The sequence below is a fragment of the Anopheles coustani genome, chromosome 2, assembly GCF_943734705.1.
Source record: "Anopheles coustani chromosome 2, idAnoCousDA_361_x.2, whole genome shotgun sequence".
Classification (NCBI taxonomy): Eukaryota; Metazoa; Arthropoda; class Insecta; order Diptera; family Culicidae; genus Anopheles; species Anopheles coustani.
In genome coordinates this window covers 58,698,843-58,721,768 of record NC_071289.1, presented here as the reverse complement: position 1 = coordinate 58,721,768, position 22,926 = coordinate 58,698,843, and the positions used below count along the sequence as shown (strand labels likewise).

Here is a 22,926-nt window from a genome sequence, read left to right as displayed (position 1 = left end):
GTAAATCGAATGTTTAACAAGCAATATTTTTAATTTAATAATTGGATAAAGTACATCCAACTATTTTGAGCATCAAAAGTAAAAGTTTTACTTCACATCGACCAGCAAAACAAATGATTAAAGAACACTCAGATTAAAAAATAACCAAAATCGCTCACACACAACAAACAAAACACAATTGAAAACAAACAAGCAATACTCACTTTTCATCGTTTTCGAAGCTCTGGGTCCTCCGCAATATCACATCCGGTTCGGTTGGCTGGTTTTCTTTTTCCGAAACTTCTAGAATCCCAGCAAGTAAGCGGGAAGTCACGGAGGGAAGATAAAAAGAGAAAAAAGTGTAAATAAAGCATTAACCGAAGTATACAGGGAGAAAAGCGTTTAATTATAAAACGGCAGTTTGGATGGATCGGTATAGATGAATCATCACGAGTGACTGGCAAAAAATGTACACTAGCATGGTTTTGGTTTACTGAATTCATTTTGAAACAAAACCTAACAACTATACAATATACTCGTTCGACGTGGAGATGGAACAAAAGGGTAGGGGACATACTTTCACGCACCATGATGATTCTCTCTACTGCGAAAAGTGATCAGCGGTACATTTCGGTACGAATAAAGCACTTGGCAAGATAAGAGGCAAATGGTACCGACAGAACGACAACGGCGGATGGCAGCAGCAGTAGCGGCGGAAGCGCACGAGAAAGCGGAATGACAGCGGAACGAAACATACGAAATGGCACGAAAGTAACGGGCGATAAGAAATAACAGACGAACAGTGAACATTTTCACATGAACAAATAATGAAGGACTGATGAAAATTTAGAAAGGAGGACCAAAGTATTAAATGTTTCGAGATAAAAATCAATTCTTAAAGGCTCAATGACGAACACAAACGTGTGGCAAGATGTATGATTAGGAACCATAAATGCTTTAATGAAAGTCGATCGTATAAAGGAGTGATTGCCATACAAACAAACAGAAACAACACAGGCGAAAAAATAATCTGTTCATTACGGTTACGGGTGCGTGTGAAATAGAGGTTAGCGTAGTCAACGGCATCGGTCGATCGAGTGGAAGGTAGTCCTGCTGCTGCTGACGCTGATTTGCTCGGTTCGTCTTCATCGTTCTCGAAAAACTGGCGCGGAACAGGTGTCGGGATGGCACGCTGCCGGCGCCACGGTGCCGTCGGTGGAGGAGGATTGCCAGCGGCAGTAGTAGTGGTCGCTTTCGGAGTGAGGATGTTTTCTTCAACGCCTTTCGGCGATGCTGGTGGTTCGACCGAAGTACGTGGCTTCGGGACCACAATTTGTGCCGTCAGTGGTAACGGCGATGGGCGCGAAATAATCGGCACTGGCCGCGGCAGAAGTTCGTCTAGTTCGGACGAATCGAACGTCGTCGTATCCGTGGAAGTAAGTCACACAACACACGGCACAGGGACACAGTAGCAACGGTACAACATTGCATTTTGGATAAGAAATGGTTAGGGAAATAATGATACAAGAAGAAGAAATAATACGGCTTAGATAAGTATTGGTGCGTTTTGGACAGCAGAGAAAGAAAGAAAAAACGAAACCAAGCGCAGTACAGAGACGGACGACGATGGCGCCATCCGTCGTTTCGGCGAAACTGTATACAGCTCTTATCAACTATCAAACCACACGATAGCCAACCAAAGCGGCGACTGAGAAATATTAAACCAACGCACGTTCGATGTTGGATCAGCGTCAAATGTAATCAAGCGATCATGAATCTTTTGCGTTACGAGTTAATGGAGCTGGATAAGATAAGGAAATTATGTTAGGTCATTCGGTTGAAGTGTGACGACGATGAACCAATGGAAGAATCTAACGAAATATTACACTACAAGAGTACGTAATGCGTGCAAGGAACGACTACTGGTCGGAGCTAGTGAAACGGGTTTGTCGACCTTTTTAATTAGTTGATGAAATTTAAAGTAACAAAAAAAAAACTCCTAGGCATTAATAGCTAGCTATACTAGCAGTATTGCACAAACGAACATCATGCCTAAGCAATTCCAGCGTAGCACACATTTTCATCACAAATCAGAAAAGTCCCGAACATTCTTTAATGGCGTACATACACGGTGTCCAATATATTCTCACAAAGAAAAGAGGAAATTTCCGGGTTGAGGTTGAAGATTACTAATCTTACAAGGAGTGTCCATACACTACTTTTGAGAATTTTAAGAACCTGGGAATTTTACGTAACTATTGTCTCGAAAGTAGGATTTACTGTTTTGTTGACCAAACAGAATATATTAACACCGTGTACTTAGTGAATGCCAATACTTAATTAGAATACATGAAAAAAACTTGTTTCGCAAATAGATCTGAATCTTGCTTGTAGAGCGAAGCTCGTACATTCGGATGTGTGAATCATGTGCTCGAGAAAAATGTCATCGCTTCCTAGTGTTGCACCTTGGTGCGGAGAGCGCGGTGGTTTAGTGGAAACAATTTTGAATTTCGAGTAGTATGCACACGTAAGGGATAGAGTGGCCAATTATACCCAATTCGAACGCAAGGAATGAGCAACGAAACGAAACAACACTAGTACGATCCAGGTTCTCTAGACGGCAACCATTGTGCACTCCTCCTCACGGGGAGCTGAGGTCATATCATGCAGGATGCCGATTGCTTGAAACAAACCACAACAGTAACAAAAACTCTCAAACAGGCGTACAAGGAACATCGCGAATAGTGGAACAAGTCGATCAAGATTCCACCATCGGATGATCCTTTCGAAGGCTTTGATTTGCTTATTGGCGGTACCTGTTTCGGACTCGGTTACGCTACTATCAGCTGACGGATTGGAGGAGGAATATGGTTCCGACGAGACGCTAACATTATCGTCCACCTCTTCCGACTCTTCGTCTTCTTCCTCTTTTCCTGCGTCCCCGTCGTGCGCGGCCACCAACGTTTGTTGCTGGGCAAACAGTCGTCTTTGCGCAGGCAGAAGCGGCACGGAATCCGTAACATCCGGTGCAGAACGCTGTTGTTGATGGACTACCTTCGGTTCCAGGACTTCTTCCTGTACGTCCACCTGATCCTCCTCCTCCTCCTCTTCTTCTTCCTCCTCCTCTTCCTCGTCCTCTTGCTCCACTTCTACATCCTGTTCCTCCTCCTCCTCCTCTTCCTCCTCAACATCTTCCTCTTCTTCTTCTTCTTCTGCTTGCGAATGCTCCGATCCTTTCCTCGTGGATGCCACTTGTTCCTCATCGCCGTCTTCGTCGTCGTGACCGGCGACGACGGCGAATTTGGCTGCAGCGCATCCAGTTCCGGGGGTCCAGCGGTCGCGTGATGTAACGGGGTTTTGAAGGGAATCATATTGACTTAACAAGATACACTTTACACAAACCGAACTCACACAGGCCACGTGCGGTAAGGGGGAGGCAGGAAATGGAGTCGGTGTTGGGGCGTGGAAAATGGGACCAAGTTTGGGTGTCATATATAATAGGGATGTTTTACACAACAATTTGCGACTGAGCGGCACGGGAACGTCACTCATCCACATGTTACAGCGAATATTGCGTACACATATAGGCAGACAGATAGTGGTGCAAATGGTGTAACAATTGAATAACAAGCCAGCAGCGTGTTCCAGCGTGGCACACGTTCGAGGAGGGGAATAGGTGAGTTCGAATTCGGTCTATTGTCCCACCCACGCGGGAACAATATGATGCTCGACCGTAATTCGAACGCACGCCGAGCCGAGGAAACATCACGGAGGAAAAGTCGCAGAGAGGGCAGTGGGGAAGAAAATCTATTTCGCGAAACTGATCCAGAGCGGTACGATACCGGCCGGATTAACCTATAGACTTACCTTCCTTTTCCTTGTTGTTGTCGATTGGTTTCACCTCGACCCGAATCACCTTGGTCGGTGTTTCCGTATTGTTTTCAAAGTTATCCGTAATCCTGCAGCGTGCGTTGTACAACGTTCCGAAAAGTAGAAGAAAAAAACCCGAATTAAAATGGATTTCATTGGAGTGAAGCCCGCACCTGGCGGCTCAATTTTAAAATCCGCCTGCAACCCATCTCAGTACCTATTTCCGTGACTAGGAGGTCTGCGCTTCGTCCGCTTCACGTTCTTGCGGGCGTCCTTCAGCAAAGGCACGATATCGTCCTGGGCAATGTCAATCGCCTGCTGGCCGCTGTAGTTCTGGATGTCAATGTCGGCGCTTGCGTTGAGCAGCAGCTGTGTGGCTTCCTTCTGGCCCCAGTACGCGGCCGCATGCAGCGGCGTCCAACCGTCCACGTCTTGCCGATCGATGTCACCCCGGCCCTCGAGTAGCAGCTTCAGCACGCCGATGTAACCCTTGCCGGCCGCGACGTGGATCGCGGTAGCACCCGTCTTCGGATGCGCCTTATCACATTCGGTGCTGTCGGTGCGGAGCCACTTCTTGGCGTCGCTCAGCATGATGCGTTCCTCCGCACCGCGCGCCTCCTCGCAGTCGATGCCCTGCTCGTCGAGATGGTGCTGTATGAGGTCCTCCATTGCGTCCGAGCTGGCCAGATCCACCGCCAGCTCGCTATCACTGTTGATCGCCGCCAGGTCAGCGCCATTCTCTATCAGGTAACGCGCTATGCTGAGGAACCTACGGTGAGAGAAACGTCCGTTAAAGCTCAGAAGATAGATTTACATCCCCACGCAACTTACCCGCACGATGCTGTCGCGTGCAGCGGTGTCCAGCCTTCATTGTCCTTTCTGTTCACGTCGGCACCTTTCTGTACCAGAAACTCCACCATGTCAAGATTATCATCTATACAAGCCTACAATTGAAAAGAAAAATGAAACGGTTAATTAAATATGATCGGAAGTAGATAACAATAAATCGAAGATCAATAATCTAATTATCGCCCACAACAGTAATCAAGAATAGCTGCTAAGCATAACAGTTTCAAAGGTAAAAATTTAATTTTAAAACGTATGTTTGGCTGACAATTTTTTCTTAACCTATGCAACCTGTGTTTTCAAAATTTTCGGGATCTTTCTACTCATTTCAACTATGTTATTATGATTTTACCGGTGGTAGACTGATTCCTCAAGGTTTTCCAAATAACAGGGCGAGAAAAAATTAGTTGATAAATCAGGTAAACCGTGGTGAAATTGAAGATAAACTTCTTGAAAGTTTGTAAGATATTTGAAACCAAAATTTCTTATTCAGCAAAAGACAAGTATTTCATTGCTATAAAGTTAAAACATTTTTGTTATTCCGTTAACAACAATGACTAATACCGAAATTGTACAACTGAATACAGTTCAATAATGTTACAAAAAACCATTGAGTTTGTTTAGTCATTTTAATACCGAAAATAAAATCTGTAATTATCTCTTAGCAAAACGATTGAACGGCATAGCACAAGAAGAATTGATGAACAACAAACAACCATTCAAAATCTCCTCCATAAAGGGCATTTATGTTTACATGTAAACATATAAACTAAATGCCACTTTTTTGACACTTGATCAAACGGAAACGATTAAAGAAAGCTTTTCATAGAACCTACGTTTGGTGTATTCGTTCCAAAAACTTTGAATCTATAATTAGATAGCTAAAGAGGGGGTTTAACTCCATTAAAACGAATTACATCCATAACAGCAGTAGATAGAAAAAGGTTTTCGCAAAAATGCTATACCCTTTCTGATCGTATCTGAAACACATGGCCGAAATCGAACTGGCAAACTCTGGTGGCAAATGGAAAAATTATGAAAATCTCTCGTGCGTTCTATAAATATGATTCTGCACCCGAGGGCATGCTGTTGTGGAATCCAGTCCCCCCCGAAACCCCGAAAACAAATTACATGACGGGAACAGACGGAGCGGAACTTCCTTCCAGCTTAACTCCATCCGTCCCTACATTTTACCCTACAACGTGTTACACATATTGGCCAATTTTTGGTTCAAAAATTTCCCCACCAACCCACCATAGCGTTGATGGAAAATCGCTCGACGCGATCGGAAAACGAGGATAAAACCATCCTCCGGCCATCCGAACAACACGCAGGTTCGAAAACATTTCCCAGCCGCGCGCGCACCGGTCGGGTGCGGGCGATTTTCGTCAAGGTTAATTGTAATTTCGTGCCGGGAAATTATGATTTCCATGTCGGACGCAAATGGCCCGAGCAAAACCGGATGGTGGTTTATTATTATTATTATTATTATTGGTATTATTTGACCATCCATACACACACAACGCTCAAACCGGTCGCGTCGAGCCAGCGTGCCACAAGCTATCCATTCCGCGTGCGTTGAGAAGGGTGGCGGGTGGAAACGGGCTACAGTTTGCGTCGTGGGTGAGGTGGGGAAAATGGGGAACCTGCTGCTGCTACCAACACGGCGGCGGCGGTGGTGATCGCAAGGTGATCTTGAACGAGAGCTCTAGTTGCACTGGGAGTGCACGATCGCGGGCTGGCGGCGCGCTCGCATCGTTGGGCCGCGCGGGGTGATGGAAGAAAGCAGACCCCAACCGGCAGAAAGGCAGCAAAAATAGACAGGCGCACGGTGTGCGCGGTGCGGTTCGGCTGAGTGCTCCCCGTTCGGTCGGTTGGATCTCTGGGCAGAAAACCTTGGAACTTCCCTCTGACGTCAATCGCGGTGTGGCGGTAATCGTCGTCGCCATCGTCGCCGTCGTCGCCGGGCGCCCAGGAGCGACCATTATCACACAACCACAGTGGCAGCGTCAGTAGGCCGGCGGATTGCATGGTGAATTTTCCTACCGCACCGTTTCCGAGACCACTTACCATTGGGAGGGTGATCTTGGCTACCGGAATCGTGCAGCTTCTCCGCGCACAATGTAGCAAATGAGCCAATGTGAATGAACGATCGATTAATTCGAGGCCAAATTGGCCTCACACCCAAACACACACCAGCACGGAGGGGAGAAATAAATTTTCCTCCCGGTTGTAGGACAGAAAAACTGCCCCGGAATGGCGACGGATCGAACCGAGATGAAACTGAGGTGCTTAATAGAGACATCGTGAAGCACATGGATTCGGTAGACTGTGCAAACAATCCATCCGATGCAGGGATCAGAAAGAGAGATAAACCGAGAATTTTCGTGTTTGGTTGAAATATTGGGTTGGAAAAAAACACATCGATTAATAGCATTCCCAAGAGCAGGCAGTAAAAATGTTATGTTTATTTTCATCGACGTCATCTCGCTGGTCGCTTATTGAGAGCATAGTTTTAGTATCTTTTAAAATTTTCGCAAGGTCAAACACAACTACTTGCAAAGCATTTTACGGCAATCACAACTAGTGAGTAAAAAAATAACGAGTTTTTATGTTCACAATCGTATACACAAAAAAAAATATTAATACAAAAACATTGCACTCACGACAAGCATTGTCGATACGATGCTTTCATTAACCGCATCAAAGAATTGTTTAAGAAAGTAAACATTGGATACACCGAAAACAAATATTGTTGAATGTGATTATAGGGTTCTATCTTTTATGATAATTAATAAAAATTGTCACTGGGTTACATAATAGCTATCAAACAAATTTATTTTCCTGTTTTAAGCACATTTCGTTTGTATTGCAGCAATTCGTTTGTATTAATCCAATACGGTATTGATACAATACGGTTTTCGGTTACCTTGTTAGCGTAATAAAAGGATATCTTAACACCATGTTTTATCATTTATGCTATAATTTCATTGATTGAATTGCATTTTTATTCAAAGACCTGTTCATGTTGAATATATTACGAGTGTGACTATCGTTTCTCTGGTCGCCTTGTTTTTTGATCATAATGTGTAACCTTAGTTGGTTCCCTATTCCACGCGAATACCTCAAGGATGTTCAAGGATTTTGCAGATGAAAGAGTCGTCTTTGAAAAAGTCAAACCCACTATATAGTTCACTACCTGGCACTGTACGTACCTTGGGCATGCCCCAAGATGGAAACGCATACAAATAAAAGCACGTACGCCAATCACCGTGCGCACATCACCCAGCTATGTCTCGCTCGTACGGCATAACTCATACGCCAATCAAAATTACACTTGTTGCACACGCTGCTGGGCACACAAGGCTAGTGTAGCGCAGCTGTTCGACATTTAATTCCCACGGGGAACTCGGTCTCGAATGAAAGCCTATCGCCAGAGCAAATGCAACAGTGCGTTACCTACTCGGCTCGACGTCGATCATTTATCATGATCTTTCTTTGGCCGCTCCTGCACCAATCGTCAAGTGGTTAGCTCGCCACAAGTCCCTAGGGAGGGAATTCGAAGCGAGATATTATTTAATTATGTTTGCTTGTTGTCATTTTCGGTATAGCAATTTATCACACTACTAGTAAGAAACTTTGGTCAGATTCAACACTATCACTGTGCTTTTGTATCACTCGTTCTACCTGAAGCTGGTAGTTAAAGACTTAATTTGACCGGCAGCCGGTGGCCACACCCCTGCCGTCATCATCGAATGCTCGAAGCATAGTCGTCTTAAGTGTCAGTCTCGACACGACCATGCTGCTTGAGTTCCCCAGAGAACGCTGTCCAGCCCCGTGTCACTGAGGTGGCCTCTTTTAGGAACACCCATCTAACAAGGGACGGTTTTTCCCCGATTGAGCTTCATCATCGGGCACTTATGCTGAACTCTTGTACGTTATCATTTACAACCCTTTCATTGTTTCGTGTAGAATAATACACCATTTCCGACGAAGGGCATCTTTAAATGGAGTAGAACAAAATCTATTATAAACATTTATTTAATTTCTCAACTACCGAAGCTTAGAAAAATTTGCTATAGATGATTGAAGCACATAGTTTGTGAAAAACTAGTTTAAAAATGTGAAAACAATTCATCGATCAAAATGACCGTTACAGAAGTAGAAACAAGAGAAAAAGAGAGAAGCAGCACTGGTACTCAAACGAGATGCCTTAGGCCCAACCCGACACATCTCGGGAGTTTTGCGGACACCGGGTTGGCCAATCGTTATGATACAGTTTCTGTTTTTGTTGCGTGCAAAATTTTCTCACGTCTTCGGTGACTGGGCGGCGAGATCGAGTAGCGTTACATCTCCAACCGTACTTACGGTAGAATCAACGTATGGTAGGCTCCTTTCCCACCCCGCTACCAACTCCTTATTACTCTTGCTCCCTTCTCTTCTATCGGGACTAGACACGATCTTCATACCAACCACCATTTTTTCCATCAATCCATCACCTTCCCAAAACAAAACACACTCTGAGCGTCGTCACCAAGCCTAACGAAATGCACCGCCTGCCTCGCCTGCAGTACCCCCGAGGGAAAACCTTTGCCTCCCAGATTAGTCCGGTGGTCACCCAAAATCCAAACGCACGAACGGAGCATGTTCGCGCGTACGTGAAGCATAAAAGTGGCATAAAGTAGACAAAACGTCGACCATAAAGAGAGCAAAAACAGTAGTAGGCCAACGGAGACGAATAAAAAATAAAGCAAGCAGACAAGGATACCATAGCAATAAAAACAAAAACAACATACCGCCAAACCGAAGACCAATAAACTATCGTCCACTAGCACCTTCGGAGTGCGGTGTCGGTGATGATAACCAGACAAGGGATGAAGAGACAAGAAGAAAAAAAGGCTGTACAACTGCGGGCCACTACTCAGCAGGTTCCACGCACTGAGCTCAGCCGATACTACAACGGCAAAAAACAAAACCCGCGAGCTACATTGAATAATAACGGCCGCGAATGCGTCTGTCATGCGTGTGTCATAAAGTGAAAAATAATAAAAACACACAAACGAAGGCAACAAAAACAGCACACACCCCGATAACCCGTTGCTTCACTGGCAAACACCCACACGGGAGGGTAGGTTGGAGTAGGGGAGGAGATCGGGTGCCCAGCGTGAAAGGGAAAAAACGGTGACGTTTTGCAGTGATCGTCATGATCCGCTCCGAAGTGGCCACTGGTACACATCTCGTACCTGTCATAAATTGTAAGCTTTGCTCTGTGGCATCTGGCCCAACTCTGGCTCCTCGTGCAATTGACGGAAGGGAAGGGCGGCGCCAGAGGACAGCAAGGTGGGAGGGAAGTTGGCAATGAGGGCGTTTTTTTCGCGCGCGATTTTCCAGGCTGATTCTCAGCCCGACTGCAGCATTAAAGGGCGGTACACCGGTGCAGGCTATACGCAGGCAAGTCTCGTGCTATACGATTGAAGTGCTTTTTGAGATGTTGCAGAACAGCTTGAGGCGAACGTAAACCAGCGATGCTTCGTACGTTTGATACGAATAGAGCAAAACAAAAAGTCCTTAACCCTTGAAGTCACCGTGTTGTTTTCGATATCGCTGTGTAATGTTTAAAATACTTATTAATGGATTTCATTTACTTTTTCTCATGTGGCACGACATACTGTTTGAATAGGGGTGGCAGCTTTTTAACGATTTACAATGGACGAATGAAATGAAACGTAGAGATAGCATGTATTAATGTTAGAATTCATAAACGAAGTTGCAACGCATGCAACGCAAACTATTCAATAAATTTAATACGTACTTTTTCACAAACAGTGATTTTTTATTTGTGTGTTTGGATGTGTAGATTGTCATTCACATTGATATTAAGCTATGCTACGCATTTTCTTCTCTACATTTTCTGACGACATCTTAATAAAACGTACTGATTGTTTACAAATTGATTTGCAAAAGCAATTTTGAACTCGCCGATTAAAAACCCTTCTGCGAGATGGAGCCAAAACATTGATCATTATGTACCGCTTCTAGCTTTCGCACCTACAATTGTTGCGTGTTTTTTTTTCAATTAAACCATGCTTAAGAGCAGGGATGTCAAACATACGGCCCGCGGGCCACATGCGGCCCGCAAGCACAACGGATCCAACCCGCGACCCCTTTGAAGCAATACATCAAAAGATTCGATCTTTGAGTATTAGCTATTGTTCGAATAGCAAAATGTTTTTTATTGAATTGAATGAATTGCAAGAGAGGTGAACGAACGTTAATTTCAAAAATTTCTTTAAGAAAGTGATATACAAGTTTGATCCACATCACGCCAATATATTGCGGTTGACAAGAGCAAAGATTTCACACAGATTTTCGAGACAAGCGAATAAATAGTGTTCATACAAAACAAACGTCATGAACTACAAGAGAATTCTTAATAGAATAACAGATGTGGAACAATAAGTTAGCTGTAGTAATAATGCACATTTACTTTTTTTTAATCTTTACCAAAATGCACAATAGTGTTAAAGAAAATTTATCTTTTACTGAAAATTGTAAATTTTATTAAAACTAATATAATATTTTAAAAATTTGAAGGTGTTAAACATGATTGACTGTTTGGATCAAACCACACTGATAAGAACATATTTTCATCAATCCAATCAATTTTACGTTTTGGCCCGCGAACCTATTTTGGGGCGAAATGTGGCACGCGAGGTCAAACGAGTTTGACATCACTGCTTTAGAGGGAACATGTAGCATTTTGCAAAAATCTTTTTACCAAACAATAAAACAACAAAACCAGTAATAAAACACATAAGATAAACTTAAATTATTTAATTTTTTTAACCCCCAACCGGTAAACGAATTGGATACTGTGCAATATGCCGTGCTGTTTAAGGGTTAAGGAAACTCAGCGTAAAAAAGGAATCAGTCCTACAACCGAATGGTAAAAAGTGTACCACTTCATGTCCACTACAAAGACCTGGTACAGCATCGCAAAAAATACACTAAACGGCGCAGGCATAAGGAGATTAGTGACGCTTCTGGTTTATTGGAGTGGCACGTTCGAAATGTGCAGAATGTCCGGCAAAAAGGAGCACTCCGGCCACGAACCAGCGGCGGTACACTTCACATGACGATCGGCAAAAAAACAGCGGTAAGCGCTTCCCAACGAGCAGAAGGCAGGGATTTATTATCGATTAGGGACAGTTTGGTGGGCTTAAATCTGACACAAAGTACCAGAAGCCTCTTGCGCTCGCGCGATCGATCCGACCGAAGCGATTTTACGAGGTGCCGACCGAACCCGACGGTTGCGGTCTTAAACCACCTCCGCAAACCACCAGCTGTGATCGCAACCTCCGGTCCAGGGTCCTGCTTTCTTCTTCGCTCGAACAAGACATATGAATCAATGCTGCACTCTCCCCCACCATGTCACCCCGGCGGTAGCTTACTTAAGGCGACGTCGAGATGACGAAGAGAGAGAACCCACCGCCTCGGGGGACAATCATGTGTGGCGATGTCGATATATGTGACGAAAACGACGCAGAAAAAGTGGAACAAAACTACCGGCCGATGAAAACGGCGCCCAAACGGGTGTGTATTCGCTAAACGGTAGCCAATTGATTAATCGACAAATTATGAGCATTTTTAGTCACCATCGTTCTTTTTTTTTTTAATTTCTTTTCCGTCTGCTTAATTTTTATGTGTATCCAATCATTCTCTTTCTTTGGTAGTCTGCGTACATGACACAGCAGAGCTCCGAGGGACACTGTGAACCATTTTAAATGGGGTTCCGCCAGGTCGCTCCATTTCGATGGCGTGGATAACTAGGGAGGCACCTGACAGATGCCCTTTCTAGTGTGAAGGAGCCAGCACAACCACAACCGGGAGATGCGGATGCTTAATCTTATTCTTGGCAAACTCCATCTCCGAACATGTACATCTTTGCCCGGGGCTAAATTTACGACCTCACGCTGCACCTCATCTTGGGGCGTTTGGAACTCCCGACGGCACAAGCGCAGCACATGCACTCCCGAATGCATACACATTTGCTTCCCCAAGGCACTGCGCCGCTGGGAACCCAAATTACCATCATCGTGGTTTAGTTTGATTTACGATGCACCCATTTTGCATCGGTTAGCCGGAACGGTAATTTGTATGCCACATGTGCGTGGACGTTTAAGGAAAATCGATGCAAATAGAATCGTTTATCGCACCGTTTCCTTTGCTCTGCCGGCGCCATCCGTTGGCCATGGGCCAACATTTCGGGAAGAGGATGCGAGCAGCGCTTCCGACAGGTTGCCATATGGGACGAATTTCACCGGAACGGGCAAAGCACTGCAAGGAACACGTCGATTTGAGCCAAGAAACCATGCAAGAAACCACATGTCAACATATTTAGATTTCTATAAACGAAATCGATCGAAAACAAAATGGAACGCCGTTGAATCCTCTTATGTCCGGTACGGAAAATCGGTGATTTGCGAGCAGTACATTACACTCTTGGCCGGAGATAATTGAACTCCTCACTCCTCCCATGTATGCAACACAGTGTACACCCACAACAATACTGTGGGTGGCCGATTCGGTGGGAAACAAATAAATAAATACGTTAAAAATATGAAATTACGATAAGTCTTTATTTGCCACCAGGCCATCCTACACGCGAAGTGAAACAAAGTGGTAATAAAATACCGCCCCAAAGGTGTATTTGCGCGACCAGACCCCCGGTTGGTTGGTTCGGGGCTAAGACCAGTGTTTTTATGTCTAATAGCCGAATGAGAAAAACAATCAAATAGCTATAACAATAAAAATAAACTCAACCTTTACTGGTTTTCCCACCGTGCTATAAATATATTAAGTCGCGCATGCGAACGCTCCTCCAACCAACTAGCATACCTGCGCACTTCCATAACAGTGATCAATGAAATATGACAACGTCTGCCAAAATGATATCAACAGCTGCTGGAGAACGAGTGTTTCGACACTATGTTGCTTTTGAAGAAATGTAAAACGGTGGCAACACACGTTGACTGGCCAGTTTGAGATTCTTCATAATAGTGCTTGGTGTTTAAAAATGAAAACCGTTGGCTTTGAGATATAAAACTGATTTGCAAAAAGTCCGAAAAGAGCAGTAGTTCGGGTGATAATACCAAAAAGATCAAAAGAATTGAAGGACAAATTAGTGTAACGACAGATATATTTGACTAAAACTACAAACAGAAACGAATCGCATGCGCAGCTCTGATGGTAGAGCGTGCACTTTCAACCTGAGAGACCTTGGTTCAAATCCAATTAGTGGAAAATGTGAGCAGACACCTAGACTGTGTATCATCAGCCCTTTTACTACTGGTTCTTAATGGTAAGCTTTTGTTGATCTAGAAAATATCCTCTGAGGAAATGGTACGCTCGATCTACACTAACAAAACTGACAGATAAGAAAAGATTGCTGTTTATAAAACTACGCTCGATTCCCGTATCTGCGTGGTCATCATTTGCACAAACGGGGAACTGTTGACTAACATCCGCGAGAGATTGTGTGACAGATACATCTCGTACTCGTTGAAAAGACCCTGTGGTGTGTGCATATGTTTATTCTTGACCATGCGACTACTCTACTAGTTTGATAGATAGACGTCTTGACTACTCTACTAGTTTGATAGATAGACGTGGATGGCGCGGGTTCCGAGCCGCGGAAAAACTAAATCGGTAGAAGAAAAGCCACTATCATCATCACTCAGCACACATGAAAACGTCCTCGTCGAGCTCCTGTGCGTTCGTTTTACTTTCACTAAAATTTGCAAGAGCAGAATCCCTACCCCCAAAACGCGTGGCGTGTCACCACAACTGTAGCCATTGCGATCATAGTTCTATTTGCGCGTACAAAAATGACATCGTTTACATTAGAGAAGGAGGGAGAATCCGAAACCATCGGACGGACGCGCACGGGCCCGTGGGAGGAATGTGCAACTGAACGCCGATAAAAACGAGGTCGATGACCGCGATGGTGACTGTAGGGAGGGCTGTAGGGAGGGAAGAAAAGGAAAAATGTGCATAAACCCGTTATATAGGTCAAAATACTGCTGAATGATCAACAATTTTTCCACTTGTTTTTGTGGGTGGTTAAATTGGCGATAGCTAATAACGGGAGCTGATGCTGACGGGCAGTTATGATTAGTACCATATATTATTACTATTATGGTGAACCAGAATGTAAAAAAGCTTTTAAAACGTACTTAACCGAGCCCATACGACACTTTCTTTCCTCGATTGTACACTGAATACAGTAGTAATTGCTTACTTTAGTCCTCGCACAGCATTTGCAACGGTAAAACTGACTTTTAAACGGCGATTGATATCTCCCACCTGTCTCGTAAACCAACTGTCAAACGGCTCACCAATGACATCCCATACGCATTCGTATGTACAATAAAATACCGCTTTGGCACACCTTTCGTGTGCATGTTCGTCGTCACCGTTGTCGAGCGCACCAACCATTTATTGGTTGACCAATTTTCGATGCGTTTCACTTTGATGGACCTAATAAAACGGTAAAATTTATGCGATTCCGCTTTTCAGTTGCGTATCAATGCACTGCTTTGGCATACTTTATTAGCAAGGGAAGGAATAGGGACGGGGCAGGGGATTGGGAATGTTTTGTTTTTCCTTGTTTATTTTCCATGCAACAATAACATCCTTGATGTATGCGTAAAAACCACATTACACAGAAAAACAATCAAAGCAATAAAACCAATTTCTCAATTGCCAACGATTACGCGAGTTCAGGTTACTCCTACACATGAAACTGTGAAGCAGAATGCAGGGAGACACCCGGCGGTACCTTGTGTGCAATTTGTATGTCCCCCAACACCATTCCGGGTCAGATTAACGCCTCCCATTAGCGTAACGTTAATCCTGTCGCCCTAGCGGCTTAGCCCGATCGATTATAGATAAATATGTCTGCTACGACGTAACGCCAATCCGGTATTGGTCTCCAAACTCGCGAATGGACAAAATATCCACACGTGAGTATGTGGATGGGAGAAGGCAAAAGCTGTAGAGCAACAAGCTGTCAGTAAAGTAAGAAAGATTGAGGGATCCATTTATCTCACAGCAGCCGCCAAAAGAAACAGAAATGCTGTTTGGCCTGTGGCCCTTAGGGGATGTCCCGACCAAAATGTCTAATTCGCACAAGAATTGCCTCCTCAATGCCTTTGTCTCCAGAGGAGTTTTTGTGCAACTGCACTTACCATTGATTGCATACACTCGACTCACCTAATCGAAGATTTATCGCTAACAAAATGTGGCCGACGCATAAGTCGAGTCTCCAGAAAACGAATGGACACTTGGACACGCCAGTGTGGCATATCATGTGCTTCTGGTACGCGTGTGCACGCCCTGCTGGTTTGTGTCTCGCTGTAATATCGTAGTTTTTTGCGCACGGTAGCACCCGGACAGCAGGTCTGTGAAAGAATATGCATGCGGATCGACTTATGAACTTGTCCGACGTCGGATACTGACATGTCGGTAGCGGAGAGTGTCAGATTTAGCCTGCGCTAGATAATCGGAACGAACGAGTCTATTTATCTATCGTTCCTTTGGATTCAGTTGCCTCAAAAGTTGGTCGAAAATCACCAGACTATAGAACCCACTATAAGAACAAAAAGGCAAGAATTTTCAAATATTTGGGGAATCCGATTTAGAGGATGTTATCGGACTTGGACTGGATGATATAGCAAAAGCTTGTGCGAACTTCATAGGAGTACATTGTAAACCACATCAAAACTCTTAGACTCTGGAACGACCCGTCTGGTCAATGACCTATGCCTTTAGAGACATTGGAGATTGTCATATCGCACATTACTTAGTCTAACACTGTCCAGACATTGCCGGGGCTCGACATTAACTTCGTGGGGAATTTGTACCAATCTCATGCCTGGAGATGACTTTTGAGTCCATACACGAGCAGAAAAACGAAAACCTATAGATCGTTTACACTGGGAAACCGATTAGAGTTGCAGCAGCGGGGAACTCTCCAGTGTAGCAACACTGCTCGCGTCGCCTGCCTTATGTGCCAATGCGGTTCGCCGACATTTAATCGAGAAGATAAACACTTTTGACAGTTTGACATCGACCTCCGCCGCCGTGACCATGCACTCTCCCCTCCCTCCGGGTCTCCGGGCCACCGAAGTTCCTCCATTCGCGAACAGAATGTTATTCGGACTGCCGCCTGCAGTCAGTCTACACTGTGTGACACATTGCTTAGCACGGTGTGCACGCTTGGAAGTATGCGGCGCACACATTAGGCTACTGCCAGCCGAAGCAGCGGGTTTGTGCACATGCGAATGTTGGCTGCACAAGCCCACATTTGGCAACAAGAAATCGCTCGGGTCGCTGCACCGGGGCCACTCTAGCGGGCCGGTGGCAATGGGTTTGGACCAACGGGTCTCTCTAATGATGGATGGATTTGTTTGGAATTCTTGCGTATCAATTTAAGCCTTGGGCAGCGGTGTGCCCACCAACCAGGTGCCGTTCCGTCAACGAAATGCCAGTGTTCGTGATGGAAACGAGACGAAAGCTAACCCATGCTCTCGCTCTCTCTCTCAGTCTAGTGGTCTTATGGTTCTACTTTATGCTCGCCTCTTAACGTGATGTATGAATTATGGAGCCTCATGAAAATCGAAGAGGCAAACAAAAAACGCACTCACGCACATACACACACACACACACAAACAGACACAAACGCAACAAACTGTCCGCTGCATGTCAGCAAATCAAAGCGAGCAAACTTTGACAGTATCAATAATTAGATTAACTATCGCTAAACCGTCTCGATAAGTTGTCCTCCTTCTTTTTCTTTATTTTTTGTTTCCTCACCGATCGTCAAGACGAGAATAGATTAAATCTGTCATAAATCATACGGACTAGTCTAGAACATGGAGGAAGCGTGACGAAAGGAAACTGCACAAGAAAAAACGTCAGAAACCGGCAATATAAGGCAATCAATTTATTGTGCTGGTTAATTATTTACGAATCATCACTCAATTAGCCACCGGGTGAGAGAGCAAAAACACGACCAAAACGACTATGTTAGAAATGCAGTTGAAAACTTAAAGGAAGGACTCACAAAAATTACAAAAAAGTGTTTTCAACTGAAAAATAATACTTCCATAATTAATTGTATGTTTGCTTTATCGCACGCTAATTAGTTTGTTACAACCAACAAAGAAAGATAGTGTATAGCCAAAAAAGCGCACAAACAACCACATTCGAAAGCAGTCGGAAAGATTGTTTTCTTGTTTCGTCGTCATTCACGAACTCACAACAAAAAAAAACACCGAAAAATTAGAGCATGAAAATTAACCTCAACGTAATTGCCGTGCACAACCCACACACTGGCCCGTTGCACCACGGTAGATTAATCCTTCGGCGACGGAGGGGGTGATGAAAAAACCACCCACCCACACCAAACCCCCATTTCACCAAAACTCCACCTCAGCCGCAGACGAATGAGGAACGCATTAACTATGCCCGATGTCAATGTGCAGTGTGCGTGAACGTATGTTTGAATGCATTTGTAAAGTGTGTCCTCCACGTCCGCGGATGAGTATGGCACTGGCCGTTGATGAAGCTAATTTCTTCATTACCGACTTGTTTCATTCATTCATTATTAATGAAACTATGTTGGTGAAAGTGGTGCACGGGGAAACCACCGAGAGGAGCCGGAATAAAGCAGAAAACATTTGTGGAAGTGGCCGAACGACAATGTCGCTTGTCGTCGGTCTGGCTAGCCGACGAAGCGGTGAAAAAAAAATCATTTGAGTTATTACCATTAACTTTAGTCTTTTTAAACAACCATTAAAAGGTGGAGTTTGGTGTCTCACGATGGAATGTACACGACGCACAGACGATCAAGATTAAATTACGTCACTCATATTACATCCGTACGAGGATTTTTCGTTTTAATGGGTTTGCGAATCCAACTTCTTAGCTCAAATATATGGTGATGGGTATCGTTATTTTGAACAATATTTAAATGATTAAAAAATGGAATCCAAAGAACAGTATAGCAAATACAATTTAGTGTTTGATTTTTACTCTAGAAATCAATGAGTTTTTAGAATAATATGATATTGTGAAAATTTAAAAATTTGTAGGACCCAGATCAACAAATGTATAAATTTTTCGTAATCTAATGCAACAACAATACTAATCGACTTAATAAAAAATGAGCACATCATTGGATCTTCGAGTATTGTGATAAATTTTTCGTGAAATAAATTGTAGGACCTTAAAAGAATATTTACTGTTTAGAAACACATTTCGTTCTTTACGTCAACCGTCAATTCAGCTTCGAAAAGATAGCCCGAACGATAACAAAAACACAGAAAAAGGGAACTTAAACGATCAGCTGACTAGTCTACGGAATCGCAAAGATCGATGACCCTTGAGCTCGGCCGTCGAAACCGGGTTTCAATAGCGCGTGTTAGGTCAAAATCGAGCAGTTGCAATTAAGTAAAAAGAACAAATAAAAAATTAAAATTGTATTACACTCCAGTTAACGTTCCCAGCAATTTTCTTCACAATATTTTTTTTGCGCCCTCGTAGAGACAAATTGTAACATTTCCATTCAAACTACAAAAATAATCGTTTCATTGAATTGCGGTAATACAAGAAAGTTTCTGCAAGTTTAGACCGCTTAATGTTAATTACTAATTAGAAAACAGTTCATACGGAATTTGTTTAAACTGTGTTCAAAATCGTTAACGTTGCCAGATCGACGACAACTGCGTTCGTGCATCAATGCGTGCGCGCTTTTCCTTCTGCTTTCTTCGCGACTCATCACATCACCTTTCGAATCATATATCACAGCAGTCCGAATTCCTTCTTCTTGCCTCCGGTGAGAAGCTCACCGGTAACATGTCAACATCAACCAGTGGAATGAAGAAGAAAATGGAACGTCAACCGACCGATATGATCACCTCGCGATCGTGATCGCGACGTTTCGCGTGCGGGTAACCAAGCAAACAAGCACCGAAAACCGTCGGCAAAAATAAACGGAGGGAAAGTTGTCAGAAGAAAAGTTTTCGCGATCGCGTATGTTCACGCACAACCTCCCGGGGACCACAGAGACACACGTTGATTGGGCTGCGGCGCGGGGAGCGGGCACAACAGTTGAAACGCGCAGTTATTTCAACACCAAGGAGCATCAGCATGGTGTGAGGAAGGCTTTCCCCAAAGGGCTACTGGACATAATCAAAAGAAAAAAAATATAGTTCCAATGGAACACAAAAAGGACCGTCCGGCAGCGAAGGCGACAACGAGGCACGCTCGGGGCCAGGAAGGGATTATGTGTCGATTCCTTCGCCGACGGAATCATTAATCAGCACGGTATCGGTAACCTATCGGGACTGAGAGATTGGACCATCAACGTGCGATACATTGTGAGCTCACTGGGATTCGTGTCGCATACTCCGCGGATTACGTTCCATAATTCATCGACGAGTGCAATTTGTCGCGAACCAACGAATCGGTGGATTATTGCCTGCATCAGCAAGGATCCCACCACTTCGATCCGCCACGATGTGGCATTATTATATTTTTTCCCGACTTTTGTCCACATGCCCGATGGTGTTGAGTGTAACTTGATATCGTATCTTGTGATCATCAAACACAGCGACATGGGCAAAAGCAACCGGATGGGATAAATGAACCCATAAGCTTCCCTTTTTCCTTCATCTACCCACAAAAGACCATGATTAATGTGCGAGTCGGTGTCGATTCTTTCCCGCAGCCGAACAGCAGTAAAGAAGCTTTTATTACAAACACCCAGGCGATTCGAGCCGCCGAAGGAATTAAACTAATTTAGCAACTGTTTCCACACGGCTGCTTGGGGGACAAAATTGGTATTTCAGAAAGAAGCATTGAATTGTCGGCTTCCACTCACGAAAATAGAAACGGTTATAACGGACACAAAGGACAATGTTTGTCCAAGGCAGGAGACATTTGATAGCCAAATAAACATTCTCTAAAGGGGGTTTTATGGCAAATGAACGCTAGCAAAACACATCTCACCAAATAGGCCCGTCAACATACACGCATTTTTATAGCAGCCGATTGACATTTACTGTCGCAAATAATATAATACACAAAAACAATTGGTTCGGATCATTGTTCAAGTATCGGTTTCGTAGCAGTAGCATGTTTTCTTTTACTTTCCTTTAAACAGTGAAAAACAAACAACATGCAAAACAACTCTCCTTAAATTGTCTTAAGCTGTCTTTCCCGGTTGTTACGCTTCTTCTCAGTCAGCATCGCTTCATCAATCATGCTTTTGGGTGTTGTCCGCTGCTCGGCTGTATGGCGTTGTCGCTTGGCGCCAGATTATTTTTGACACATTTCTTTCACGATGCAAAGTGAAGTGAAAATATTTCAACACCTTGTACCATCCCATGTGCACATGGGGTGTGCGTTTACGTGACACGCGATCTTCCGGGTTTATTTTAACGGACGACCTACTTAGGGCCAACTTCTTGAGGTACGGCAACCAAATGGCCCAAACAAGCAATATTTCCATCCTTTCCATCGATGGAGGAAATTGATGAGTAATGGTGTAATTACCAACATTATTGGAGAGCGCTAGAGAAACAATAACAATCCATGAACGATACACTGTTTTCAGGGCCAATTCGTCGGCATCAAGCTGCTCTTTGTTGGTAGTAGGCAGTCAATTGCACGCGCACGGTTTTTGTTTGGTTTCGTTAGAAAGCACTTTGGGTTTGTTAAGTTTAACTTTGCCATTATCGGTAACAACATTGGCGCGACAACAACGCGACATTTTCTCGTCGCGCCAATGTTGCTACCGATAATGGCAAAGTTAAACTTAACAAACCCAAAGTGCTTTCTAACGAAACCAAACAAAAACCGTGCGCATGCAATTGACTGCCTACTACCAACAAAGAGCAGCTTGATGCCGACGAATTGGCCCTGAAAACAGTGTAACACTCCGGAATTATAATTATGAATTTGTTCACCTGTAGGCCAACGCGTATGGTCATACAGCCACTGATAAGCGACCCAGGCAACAAAGAATTCACGGCCCGCTCGTCGCATCACAGCAGTCAATGAACCACGCAGAGGTCGGGAATTTATTGAACTACTTTGTTTAGATGGTGTTGGTAAACCGGGCAAGATGCCGAGCGCGTGCTTCGAAACTTTTTCTATCGTGGTTATCATGCAATCGCATTTACCTTGGTAAAGTCAACAAATCACGAACCAATCACACCAACCACTCACCACCCAACGCATTTACAGCGATGGCAATAAACGGATTGCGCCGTCCCTTGAAGTTGAAGAGCATCCTCCTTAATAAACCTCCTCAATTGAGGCAATAAATGGATTGGCAAGCGAGCGAATTTAAACCCGTTTTATCATCGCAGCTTCCCACAACTGCTTGAAGCACTCTGCATGCCTTTAGTGAAATCTCAAACGGCGATTCCTCCGGAGAAAATCCCAGATTAGTTAGAGCTAGAGGGGAGTCCCAACATTCAATTGATAACAAATTTCATTGTTCACTTAACCCTAATGAAACGACAGCGGCCATTGCGAATCTATGTAATGGTGTAAGAGATAAAAAGCCACAGAAGTTTACATTTGCATCGAGATATAAAGGCACAACATAGAGTCAGAAACAATCAGCAATTGAAAAACGAAAAAACATTCTAATGTCATCATCGTTGTGGTCAGGACACCGACCCTACCGACGTTGAGTTGGTTGCCGCGGTGGCAGTGTGTTTGTGTGTGATTAATGTGTCTACGTTATTAATTGATAGGGCGTGCACTCTCCGGGAAGCGCCACGGACAGGGAAGCAAACCCCTGGGGCAAGGAGACAGACAAGCTACTCTTCTCGGCGGGGTTGGCCAACTACTTATGGGTGACCTTTGGGCGACCTGTTGAATTGGAAGCACAAACAAGTGTTTTCCAGTTAAGAAAGGAAGAAACAAACCCCGAGAATGTATGCCAAGTTACGCCACTCTGCATCGCAGGAAATCGCGATGGTTGACTCATGGACGATTCTGGGACTTCCAACATTAGTAGACAGACGTTCAATTAACTGGGATCCTCTTTACAAGCCACGCTTTTGGTAAGTCTTCAATTGGTACATGGTTTCAGAATATTTTTCTATGGCGATAGTCGGCTGTTTTTCTTTGGCGGCGATATCTCCTCGGACA

The 22,926-nt window shown here is 44.1% G+C and overlaps 1 protein-coding gene across 2 annotated transcripts in view; it reads right to left on the bottom strand.

The window, feature by feature from the left end:
- The window catches only part of LOC131263799 (protein phosphatase 1 regulatory subunit 12A), a 71,180-nt gene that overhangs the window by 25,939 nt on the left and 22,315 nt on the right, over window positions 1–22,926 (bottom strand). The window contains exons 2-8 of one of the 2 annotated variants that reach the window (XM_058266057.1): window positions 4,681–4,793; window positions 4,067–4,618; window positions 3,847–3,938; window positions 2,796–3,284; window positions 1,294–1,377; window positions 1,021–1,260; window positions 204–282 (exon numbers count right to left, since the gene is read on the bottom strand). In XM_058266057.1, the coding sequence (XP_058122040.1) occupies window positions 204–282; window positions 1,021–1,260; window positions 1,294–1,377; window positions 2,796–3,284; window positions 3,847–3,938; window positions 4,067–4,618; window positions 4,681–4,793 (1,649 nt within the window). The remainder of the gene's footprint in view (window positions 1–203; window positions 283–1,020; window positions 1,261–1,293; window positions 1,378–2,795; window positions 3,285–3,846; window positions 3,939–4,066; window positions 4,619–4,680; window positions 4,794–22,926) is intronic. The other variant, XM_058266058.1, reaches the window with a different exon arrangement.